Consider the following 12,366-nt stretch of genomic DNA (forward strand, 5'->3'; position numbering starts at 1 on the left):
TTCTGCAGGTCACATTGTCGACCCATTAAAATATCATCAAGGCGAATAAGTATTCTGATAGTTGCTGAACTAAATAGTGACAATATGTTTGAAAAAGTGGACAGAATATTACAGAGAAAGTCCAAGATAGATTTCATTCCACACATCATCACACTGCAATAAAATGCTCCTGCATTGACTTTCCAATCCAGTAGGTGGCAACACGGCGCAGTAAATAATGTTTGAACTTTACCGCAAAACCAAGGAAACAGAAGAAGAGGAGATTTTGCGCGGAAACACGGAGCAGGAACGTTTTCAATGCTTAGAAACTCATAGTCCTTTTAAAAAATAATAAAGACTCTTGTTTAGATTCTTTTATTTATATTTTCTCTACACGCTTCAGAATTTTGTGGTAGTTGCTTTTATTATGCAACGTATGTCGTAAGTAGTGTGTTTTGGGCCTCCACGAGGTCGGACCCGCTTGAATCTGATTGTCGAGTTTTGGGAATTTAAGTCCAGAATGTCCAGCTTTAACTTCGGCACAAGTACCCTCGGGTCCACCGCCACCGGCGGGGGCTTCTCATTTGGAGCTGCGACCAGGTATGTTGACACATCATGTCCGCTTTCAACAGTGTGCTCAGTTTAAGAGTTATGTAAAACATAAACACATGTCTAAAATGTGAGCTTAAAATATTAACTTGAATTGGCTGGTCAATTACAATTTGCTCTTTACAATTCAAGCTCACATTTTAGAATTTTTTTTTTTCACTGGCGTATAAAAATGTATTTACTAAATGGTTCCCTAAATGTTTTAAGTTATAGTACAGTTCAATACAAAGTTCTGTAATCAAATTCTGTCATTGTCAACCTCTGTAGTAGAAGTTAGGCAGAAAGACAACTTGAGTCATTTTGCCTGTGTTCAACAAGTCATATAGATTTAGAAAAGTATATATAGATCAGTTTTGAGTGATCTGTTAAGGTTGCAGATATATTTTAATGTAATTGGGGGAAATTTTGTAATACAAATATTTTTAATGTCTGATCCTTTTCCAGCACACCTGCCGCAGGCACGGGTGGTTTCACGCTCGGAGGTTTTGGCACGCCGACCTCCGCTCCGGCTGCCACTAGTACCACCTCCACACTGGGATTTGGGTCCAGTTTATTTGCACAGAAACCAACAACTGGATTCTCCTTTAACACACCTGCCTCAGGTTCCTGGCTGCTCTTATGACAAAAACACTGATTTACTTAATATTATTCTAATTTGGTAGCTTGATTATAAATAACATTGTCATGGTTAATTCTGTTTGTTAATTCACCATCTTTTTAACACTTTTTAGGGGCTGCTGCATCCACTACTGGCCTTACTTTAGGTAAGCAGTTCTTCAAGAAAAAAAAACTAGAACAGATTTAATCATTTATATATCACATCATTCCATCCTTTTTTTTATATATCACCTTATTCCTGTAGATCTCAACCTTTTTGACTCCAATGCTGCCCCCAAAGTTGTCCACAACAATATCTGTGAAGCTGTTTAATACCTATACACTTTTTGTTTTTGCCTGTTCTTAGGGAGTCTTACCACCTCGACTGCTGGATCCACTGGGTTCAGCCTGGGCTTTGGAAAGCCAGCGGCCTCTGCTGCACCATTCTCGCTGACCACCACCACCTCTGCACCTGCAGGCACAGGCCTGACTCTGGGCTCCGTCCTCACCTCCACAGCCCCTCAGACCAGCTCCACTGGCTTCTCCCTTAACTTGGGAGGAGGAGCCACCACTTCATCTGCACCTGCCCCGGGTTTTTCCTTTAGTTCCAGTCTCTTTTCCAACCCTACCTTGACAGGTCAGTCTTTTTTTCCCTCTGTGATTATATAACATTCAGTTTAAACTAGGGATGCACCAATGTATTTTTGCTCAATTTACAACCATCGGCATATCGGCTTTAGCAGGAAAAAGGCCGATATAACAAACCGATAGTTTATTAATTAATGGCGTGAAGGCGCTGAGCTGTATAATGACCGTTGTTTAATCCTAGCGCTGCTGTCTGCGCTTTAATGCTAATAAAATAACAAAAAAAAAAAAGAGCACACTATTCTTGACTAAGCAACTTTTGTAACTTTCATAAGTGTAGAGGACCCCATCCGAATGATGGACGTCGGTCCGTTTTCGCTCCAAAAAAATCACCATAAGAGCTAAACAGGAAGTGCACATTAAAATCTCTCTCTCTGTTGCATTATCATCAACATACAGCAAATTACACAAAACACTTATTACAACTAACAGTAAATAAATACATACAGATCTTATGCCTTTTCGGGGGGTGCTTAATAAACTGGCAAACTTTAAATTTGCAAAATATCTCTGAAGAACTGCGTGCTCTTCTTGTCATAACCCATAAAAGCTCCGTAGACTAGAACACCCATCAAAATAAGAGTCCTGCCTTATTAAAGAAGAATGTGCAGATCTCATACATATTTAAACTTACAAAAAATATTAAAATGTATACAAAAGCAAATGAGAAGATAATATATATTTAATTTATACAGTGAAGAATATGCAGTGCTATTTTACATTTGTTTACTTCATTTCTGTACCTGAAAACTATTAAACCTACCTAAAAAGCAATGTTTATTTCATATATATCTTTGTTCAGTTGTTTTTATGTAGGCCTGCTGAATATTAAATGGATCCAATCCATATTCATTAGAAATTATTTGATGATGCAGCAATAAACCTGCTAGTATAATTGAATGCAGGTGTTTTTAAACTTTGCTGATTTAAAACATGATCAAATGACAAAATTTCAAAACACAGGAAGTGACAAATATCGGTATCGGCCAATAATTGTTTGTTAAAATCGGTATCGGCCCCAAAAAATCCTATTGGTGCATCCCTAGTTTTAACTAGTATTTATGCTCTTTTACTTATTTAATGTGTGTTTCAGGTTTGGGACAGTCTACATTAGGTGGACCTTTGAGTCTGGGTGGTTTAGTCTCTACCTCTGTCGCAAGCACCTCTGCCCAAGCACCCAGTCTTGGCCTGGGTGGAGTAGACTTCAGTACTTCCTCTGAAAAGAATACTGACAAGTTATCCAGCACCAGACCAGAGTAAGAACCACACCAAAATAACCTTTTGAATCATGATAGTTTATTATATTATTATTCTTACACTGCTGTTTATCTCTACAGGGACAGTAAAGCCCTCAAAGATGAGAACCTGCCTGGTCCGATCTGTCAAGATGTGGACAACTTTCAGTGAGTTCACCTCAATTGCACTTGTTTTAGGTCCTGTCAGTTTAAACATTCAAGCAATTTTAAACCATTCTAGCACCAGAAGATGCAAAAGACAACTCAATTCTGCTCAACTCACAGAGCCAGACAGACAGTACAGCAACACTTTCTAGTCTATTTGTGATTGAATGGACACATACATGCAAAATTATGTCAAAATGCCTGTTGCGGCGAGTATACTTGTAAACACAGTCACTTATGGTTTACGTGAAAGTAAACAATTGAGAAAGAAAACGGATGCGTATCATTATATTGGATCTGTGCATTAGCTCTTAAAGTGACAGCAGCCTAATATACCCGCTGCTGTCTGAATCATTGTTAATCAAACAACAAAATACAAAGAGAAAATCACTTTTGTAGCTTAAACAAAGATTAATTATATTTAATGTATACAGTGAAGACTATGCAGTATTATCTTACATTTGATTATTCAATTTTTGTACCTGAATACTGTTAGACTTACCTGAAAAACATAGGCTGAAGCACTGTTTATTTCATTTGTATCTTTTTTCTATTGTATTTATCTATGCTTGTTTGTTCCATGCCGATTCACTACCCTACAAAATCAACCCAGACATTCTAGAATGATTAATTTTTTCCTAAAACTGTTTTCATATCGCAAAATATATCGCAGTAAAACAAAATATCACAATGTCAGTTTCTTCCAATATCATGCATCCCTAATCACAACTTCCGTTTCATGAAAACTTCAATATCTGTTATTCTACAGGAAGTTTGTCAAGGAACAGAAGCAAGTCCAGGAAGAGATCAGCAGGATGTCCTCTAAAGCCATTCTCAAAGTGCAGGAGGACATCAAGACACTCAGACAGCTGCTCTCTGTCTGTGCCAGTGGGCTGCAGAGAAATTCGCTCTCCATAGACAAACTGAAGTTGGAAACTTCTCAGGTTAGACAAATCCCCTTCAGACCATTGCAAACAGTTCAGCTGAGAATTGTTCAATCTTATAATCCATCTTTTTCTTCATCCAGGAATTGAAGAATGCTGATATTGCACTTCGCACCCAGAAAACCCCTCCTGGGCTCCAACATGAAAACACAGCACCTTCTGAGTGAGTGAATCAGTGCACTTCTACTACTTCTACACCATTGAAAGCAGTTAAAGTTGCTTACTATTAATTGTCCACCAATGCGCTGTCTATCTCTCCCTCCAGTTATTTCCGGTCCCTGGTGGAGCAATTTGAGGTGCAGTTACAGCAGTACCGTCAGCAGATTGAAGAACTCGAGAATCATCTGACCACCCAGAGCAGTGGCTCCCACATCACCCCTCAAGGTTTTAATCTGCGCTATGCTCTTTGTCAACTAAATAAAACACTGCCCTGATTCACGTTAGACATGTAGATATCCTAGTGACTTTATGATGTCATCTATCATGTAGATTTGTCCCTGGCCATGCAGAGACTCTACCAGACGTTTGTTGCTCTTGCTGCACAGTTGCAGGGAGTTCATGAGAATGTTAAGGTAAGTTCTGAACGTTTCTTATGTGGGCCAATTTAAAAATAAATAAATAAATAAATAAAAATTAAGTATGTACACAGTTCTGTTCAAAAGTTTGGGGTCAGTAAGATTTGTTTAATGTTTTTGAAAAAGTCTCTGCTTACCAAGGCTACATTTGTTTAATTAAAAATACAAGAAGAAAACAGAAATATTGTGAAATATTATTACAATTTAAAATAAGTTTTCTGTTATGTTAATGGTAATATATTTTAAAATGTAATTTATTCATGTGTTGGCAAAGCTATATTTTTAGCAGTATTACTCCAGTCTTCCGTGTGACATGATCTTTTAGAAATCATTCTAATATGCTGATTTGGTGCTCAATTTTCATTTCTTTTATTTTCATATTTCTAAAACTTTTTTTTTTTTTTTTTTTTTTTGTGGAAACAGTGATACATTTTTAGGAGCCTTTGGTGAATAGGAAGTACATAATTTATTTGAAATGTAAATATTTTATATCGTAAATGTTTTTACTGTCATTTGTGATCAATTTAATGCTAAAAGGTATTTTTCTTTTTAAAATCATCTTTGACCCCAAACTTTTGAACAGCAGTGTATATTATACACATTCTTTAGAATAACATACACTGAAAAATCAAGCACAGTAATTTATCAATCCATTTAGATTTCACAATAGAATTAAAGCAGAATGATTGTATTTGATAGGTGTTTTCTCTTGTTCTCTGTAGACTCTCAAACATCAGTACCTGGGCTACAGACGAACCTTCCTCGATGACTCCACTGACGTGTTCGAGTCGAAACGTGTTGCCGGCAAGAAATGGCAGAGCTCTCCGCACGTCACCACAGGCCCCGCCCCCTTCGGCAGCGTTCCCAACGCAGCAGCCGTTGCCATGGCTGCCACTCTCACTCAGCAGCAGCAGCCGGCTCCAGGTCTGACCGCCTTCAAGTTCTAGACATCTTGACCTCTAGACTGATAGAATGACAAGGGGAGGGAGGAATAGAAAGAACGAGGGAGGGGGGAAATGTCAGAGAAAGGCAGATAGAGCAAAAGGATTCAAAAATAAACCGTAAATTCAGTCAGTGTCTGTTTTTGTTTTATATATTTTTAAACTTTGTCTCTATTGGAGATATGGAGCAACAGGGTTCTTTTAACATACATCATGTGACTCTACGTGTGCCAACTAGTGTGTTGTGAGGTTTTAGATGCTGACTGTCTTGCCCACTTCCGTTTTCTTTCTAATCTCTTTTCCTCTCTTGAGAAAAAAAAAAACATTTAGATGTAAAGCCAGAGCATCAAATGCTATTATGATACAGCCCATAAGTTTTAACCATGGGCACATTCCGAATCAAGAAAAAGTTTAGAAGGGGGTTTGCCATCTTGAGGTGGTCTGTTTGTGTTTTGGAGGGATGGGTTTTCTATTTCGAGTGGCACAGAATCTCTGATATTCCAACAGCACTAATGTAGCCACACTACACAAAGTAGCCAAACACTTTGTAGAGTAGACTCGTACCCGATACACATGGATTGAAACACTTTCACACTTATTTCCGGGTAGCTCACATTTTATAATAATCAACTAAACCTATATTCCTTCATGGAGGATGTGAAAGTTGATGTTTTGAAGTGCCAACATACACTTTTCTGCCAACACAACCGCTGTGGCTGAGGCTTTCTGAGCAATATGTTGTTTTTAGATGGCGATATACAGATAAAAGCTGTGTAATTCTGTTATAAAATGAACATGCTATGCAGGAAAGAGATTGTCGTACCTCAGGACAGGAACACATTTAGTTCTTTCCATACTTTTCTCAGTTGGTGGCATCCTACTGCTAACATGCGTTTTGTTAGCTGCATCCAAAACTATTGTTGAATAATGTTCAAGTAAAGCTTTTTGCATGAGCCTCCACATCTCATCTGCAATCAGTTTAAATACAGAAAACGTGCATTGTAACATCTTGATCTGTCAGAACAGCAAGTTGTTTGGTTTAGTGAAGGAAGATGATGTCGGACTGTTTTATTCCCAAATATATACATTCGCTTTCTTGTTGTGGTGATTTGCATTAACTGGATTTCTATGAGGTTTGCATATGCATGTGTAGATATATATGAAGGGAGTGTGTAAGCTACTGACTCTGAGGCGCATTAAGGTCATTTACTGTATTTCATTCGACAGCTCAGTGAATATGAAACAATTTGTGTGTGTATTTTGTTCTTGATTGAAGGTTTCTTTGCTTTGGTGACACCCTCCATCCGTCTGTAACCATGGTTGCATTTGTGGTTTCCATGGAGACTTGCTGGCAATAATAGCAGGTCGGAGGTGTGAGAGATACTGTTAGAGATACTGTTAGATATTTCACTTCCAATGGCACAGAATCGATTTCTTCTGGGTTCTCAGTCTACAGAGAACAATCAAGTTACAGACATTTTTGATTTGTTTTTTTTTTTTTTACTAGAAATAAGTCGACAAAAGGGCTTTATCAGTGTGATCCATTAACCAAAATCGGTTGGCTAAAAAACTTGACTGTTCCTCATTCACATTTTGTCTTTTTCCCAATAAATATAGTTTTTTTTTTTTTTCTAACAGTAATACAGTATTTTTTGGAAATGGACTGTACCTTTTGTGCCTAAGAAAGTCTAGGCTGTTCTGGGTGCTTTTGCATATTAAATAAACAGTAAATATGTAGTGCGCTAAACCAATGGCATGGCTTATATTTAGTTGCACAGTGTATATACACACACAGCACCAGTTGTGAGATTTCCTGGCATTTTCTTGTAGAATCAACCCAATCACAAATGGCTATAAGACACTGCAGTTAAAGGGTTAGTTCACCCAAAAATGAAAATTATGTCATTAATTACTCACCCTCATGTCGTTCTACACCAGTAAGACCTTCGTTCATCTTCGGAACACAAATTAAGATATTTTTGATAAAATCCGATGGCTCAGTAAGGCCTGCATCGCCAGCAATAACACTCCCTTTTTCAATGCCCATAAAGCTACTAAAAACATATTTAAAACAGTTAATGTGACTACAGTGGTTCAACCTTAATATTATAAAGCGACGAGAATACTTTTTGTGCGCCAAAAAGAACAAAATAGCGACTTTATTCAACAATATCTAGTGATGGGCGATTTCAAAACACTGCTTCATGAAGCTTCGAAGCTTTACGAATCTTTTGTTTCAAATCAGTGGTTTGGAGCGTGTATCAAACTGCCAGAGTCACGTGAACTGTTGAAGTTTCAAAACACTTATGACATAACAAAGCCTTGTTTACTGAAATCATGGGATTTTGGCTCTTCGAACCGATGATTCGTAAAGCTTCGAAGCTTCATGAAGCAGTGTTTTGAAATCGGGCATCACTAGATATTGTGGAATAAAGTCGCTATTTTGTTATTTTTGGCGCACAAAAAGTATTCTCGTCGCTTTATAATATTAAGGTTGAACCAGTGTAGTCACATGAACTCTTTTAAATATGTTATTGCTGGTGATGCAGGCCTCACTGAGCCATCGGATTTTATCAAAAATATCTTAATTTTTGTTCCGAAGATGAACAAAGGTCTTACGGGTGTGGAACGACATAATTTTCATTTTTGGGTGAACTAACCCTTTAAGTTTGATAAAGATGAAAATCATACACAGACACTAGGTGTTGTTCATGTTCTCACTTTATTTAAGGGCTACAGTGTTCAAGCCTTCAGTTTGAGTGAACTTGCTGCTTTATGGGACTGTTGATGGTCCACGGTGAAGGATTGTGCCAAACTTCAGTATTCAGAACTGCAGTTTTTTTATGATTTTCAGCCTTTTGATGGCCCAAAGCTGCTATTTCATGCTTAAATCCATCTTTCTCTACCATGGCTGTCATAACTTGTAGGTCTGAGTAATAGTGGAGGTGGAAATGCCTGTTCGAACACCGTTTCAAATAACCTTTCTTACTAAAGGCGACTTTCTGCTTTGTGGGAAAGATGTGAGAGTCAGATCAGATAGTCCACCTATGGACGTCCACTACAGACCATTGCAAATCTCCTCAGATCTTACAGGCTTTCTTTTGCTTTTAATCGGCAATCTATTATACTAACAAATGATCTTACTGCATGTCATGGTTTTAAAAAAACGCTTTTAGGAAGTTGTGGCTTTTGTGTGTTGTGTTGGTACTTTTATCAAAGCTCTTACACAGGATGTCTGTTTATAGACATGCCTGAATCTTGGTATACGTTTCCATTCCTTGGAACACATATGGGGCTTATAATTTTGGTTGTTTACAAATAGTATCATAGTGAATTCTATAATCTAACTTATACTTTGATTTGTTTTAAAAATTTTTGTTTTGATTATGCTTGTTGATGCATATGAAATTGTGTGCCTTTTGGATACAGCATTTAGTCCTAACCATTGTTTGAAATGCATTTTTGGCACAGGTTGGCTTTAATCGTTTTGAACAGTGTTAATGCCATAGCTACTACTAGGAATCGGTTTGTCCTCAACTGTCTGTCATGTTTAATGTAATTTGAATTGACAATAAATCAGTTTTTTAAAGAAAAGCCCTTGTCTTTGTTTCTTTTTGACTGATAAATCATTGATATTTGTCAATGAATTGGATAAAAACACTGCATTTGAGATGCTGATTTATCACATCTCTCAATTAAAAATTTAATCAAATTTAAACCAGCTAAAAGGAAACGAGACAGGAGCACATTTTATGCATTAAGTAACAGCAGATGTAGTTTAGGAAACAAGTAACTTTTATCCCAAGTTATTGATTTAGTTAATCCATCAAAATAAGAACACAAGTGCAGCTCCAAGGTAAGTAAAAGCGAAACTAGAAGCAGATTAGATTAGAAAAAAATATTGAAATTGCAAGCAGTAGCGCCTATGTTTTTATATTGTAGTTTGCATTTGCTCCATCACAATTAGCTGTAATTTAGATGATGCTTTTGTGTAGCTCTTATTTGTGTTAATTAAAAACTACACTGTGCCACTTACTTTCAATAAGGACTGTGTCCAAAAGAAGCTTTTAAAGCATGTACTTCTCTCACAAGTCTGTCATAAATTTTTTTTTGAGTATGCTCATTGATAATATGGATCTGATATGAGAGTGCATGAGAGTAAGTTCCTCTGCTCTCTTTCTTTGTCCCAGGACCACAGGCGCCCCTGGGGGCCAGTTTTGGCACTCCATTTTCCTCGGGTATTGGCACTAGCATGGGCTCATCAAGCCTCGGAGGTACTTCCTGTAATATACCTCTCCTCTCCCTTTCTATCTCTATTCTTTTCACAAGTTTTTCCACTCTCAATCAATCTTAAAGAGATAATTCACCCCAAAATGAAAATCTTTGTTTATTCACTCTCATGCCACACTGAACCCATATGACAAAAAAAAAAAAAAAGTAGGGGTGAAACAATATATCATGTCACAATATATCACAATACAAATATCCAACAATATGTATCCTGGATAGTGATGACAAATTCAAGTTTACAGACTTTTAGTGTCAGTACTACATTATATTCAACATTATATATAGTAGTTTAATGTATAATAATGCAGTGGGGGAATATTTGTGGGTCCTGATAATGCCAAATGTCTTATGTTACCAGTAAAAAGTGGCCTACATTATTTTAAATATATCTAGTGATGGAGTGCAAGCATATTCATCTAAAATTCTGTATTTTCAGCTTGAGAATCATGAATATTTTTATTCTGGTGTCGCCATTGTCCTGCGCATTGGGTTACCAGCACCAAGTCCAAGCTTGTTCATTTCCACCCCCACCAGTACATTTTTTTTTTTTTTTTTTTTTTTTAAACCTTTTACCATATGTCTTGGAGTATCGCAATAATATCGTATCGTAATATGTATCGAATCGTGACATGAGGGTATTGTTACACCCCTAAAGAAAAGAGAGATTTTGAAAAATCTTCATGCAGGCCTCTGTCATACAATGACGGTTCATATTGAGCATTGCTGTTAAGCTCCAAAAATAATAGAAAATACCACATAAATCAACATAAAAATTGTCCGTGCACTATTAAGTCTTCTGAAGTTGTACAATAGCTTTGTGTGAGGAGCAAGTTAAAATTTAAAGTCATTCACTGATAATTGTGTTGTATTGCAAAAAGGGTTTTAATTAACTTGAATAAATGACAATTTTCGTTACCGAGTGGATAATTCCTTCAAAGATGTGGAACAAATCAGGACTCTTGTTTTGTCGTAATAATGCAAAGATGGTTAGGTTATATATAGGACTTGTATTTTTCACTTTTTCCTTAACCATGTTTTTCCTTCATGAATTTTTTTTAGTTCATCTCAAATATAACTCATCATTCATTCCTGGCCCCATTCCCCCTGCCCTGTGACTGAGAGGTTATCTCTGGTGTATATGTAGTCGTAACACCTAAATGCCCCCCTCTGTCTCTCGGCAGCGTTTGGTAGCGGCCCTGGGTTTGGGGGCACAACAGGAGGTTTGTCGTTCGGGTTTTCCTCTAGCAAGCCATCTGGAGGGAGCCTGAGCGCAGGTGTGTTTGTTAGCACCCTCCTCCCTCTTCTCCTCTTTCATCAACACTAACCATTACTAACAGCTCCCCCTTAAATATAATCTCCCTTTCCCCCTAGAATGCATCAACATCATGCTGCTTAAGGGCAAGCACTGCATATCAGAGACTCTGAAATGTTAAATTTGCATGATTTATTTAACAGCTGTTATGTGGCTTGCTTAGATGCCTAATAATGCTTGACGGTAGCAGTAAAAGTTTAGCATTTTTACCGCCTGCATTTTAAACTCTCTTTCTTTATCAGGATTTGGAACATCTAACACCTCGGGCTTCAACTTTAGTAACCCAGGCATCAATGCATCAGCTGGGCTGACCTTTGGCGTTTCCAACACACAAACTCCTGGATTTGGGACAGGTGGGCCACTGCTACAGCTCAAAAAACCACCAGCCGGAAACAAGAGGGGCAAGAGATAAAACAGCAAGTTGTTATGGGGTAAAGGGAAATGTCACGAGGTAAAGATAATGTGTCTCTCAGATCTTTATTTTTATATATATATGTGTGCGTGTACATACATATTTTCTCTGTTTGATGCCATTAAAGGATTTTTGAGATTTTGTCCGGTTCTCCCTTTTACCCTTGTGATTGTGCTGTGTTCTTTTGTTTACTGTTGTCTGATGAATTGCATAAGAGCTAACGGAGCTTATTTTTGAACACCCGTGAAGGAATTTCGATGTAGATGCTCTTGGTATTGAAGATACATTTGAACTAAGTTTACCTGTGTGTCAGTGGCTTTATTTTAAACCACATGCGCTGTGATTGTAAATGTGTCAGCCCATCCTATTAAGATGACCTATGTAATCGGTTTCCTGGTTAATTGTACCAAATAGATGTCAACCTGTATAAGAATGTTAAGTTTGTATACCCCATTTTTGGTTTTGTCTCTCTTTGTTACCAAATAGTGAAACAAATTTCTATACCTAAGCAGACTTTGTGCATACAAGTATTTTTCGACTCGAAAGAAGTTTGTGTTATTAAAATAAGCGACAATGATATTGTCATATTGAGTCACTTTTTTTTGTATGTATCAGGAGTTTGTATGAAAGATGCATTTGATAATTGCTGTGTGTGTGTGTGT

The 12,366-nt window shown here is 37.3% G+C and overlaps 1 protein-coding gene across 4 annotated transcripts; it reads left to right on the top strand.

Annotated features, from left to right (window-relative positions):
* Positions 1 to 200: 200 nt before the first annotated feature.
* nup58 (nucleoporin 58) lies at positions 201 to 12,281 on the top strand. Of its 4 annotated transcripts, XM_051881940.1 has the most exons (14): positions 201 to 579; positions 1,033 to 1,190; positions 1,320 to 1,352; positions 1,553 to 1,822; positions 2,924 to 3,086; positions 3,168 to 3,233; positions 4,000 to 4,174; positions 4,258 to 4,337; positions 4,440 to 4,558; positions 4,664 to 4,746; positions 5,472 to 5,673; positions 9,881 to 9,964; positions 11,162 to 11,254; positions 11,535 to 12,281. In XM_051881940.1, the coding sequence occupies exons 1-14, from the start codon at positions 500 to 502 to the stop codon at positions 11,702 to 11,704; spliced, it is 1,776 nt and encodes a 591-aa protein (XP_051737900.1). In that variant the 5' UTR covers positions 201 to 499; the 3' UTR covers positions 11,705 to 12,281. The 4 variants fall into 4 exon arrangements, with proteins under 4 accessions (XP_051737900.1, XP_051737901.1, XP_051737903.1 ...); XM_051881941.1 differs by lacking the exon at positions 11,162 to 11,254; XM_051881943.1 differs by lacking the exons at positions 11,162 to 11,254; positions 11,535 to 12,281 and adding an exon at positions 11,040 to 11,159.
* The last annotated feature ends 85 nt before the right edge of the window (positions 12,282 to 12,366 follow it).

This window comes from Ctenopharyngodon idella, chromosome 23 (genome assembly GCF_019924925.1).
Source record: "Ctenopharyngodon idella isolate HZGC_01 chromosome 23, HZGC01, whole genome shotgun sequence".
NCBI classification, from domain to species: Eukaryota; Metazoa; Chordata; class Actinopteri; order Cypriniformes; family Xenocyprididae; genus Ctenopharyngodon; species Ctenopharyngodon idella.

Coding starts and splice junctions, on each gene's coding strand:
- nup58 (XM_051881940.1), top strand. CDS start 500: ATGTCCAGCTTTAACTTCGGCACAAGTACCCTCGGGTCCACCGCCACC. Junction 4,175..4,257: donor TGAAGTTGGAAACTTCTCAG/GTTAGACAAATC, acceptor TTCTTCATCCAG/GAATTGAAGAATGCTGATAT. Junction 4,747..5,471: donor GAGTTCATGAGAATGTTAAG/GTAAGTTCTGAA, acceptor TGTTCTCTGTAG/ACTCTCAAACATCAGTACCT.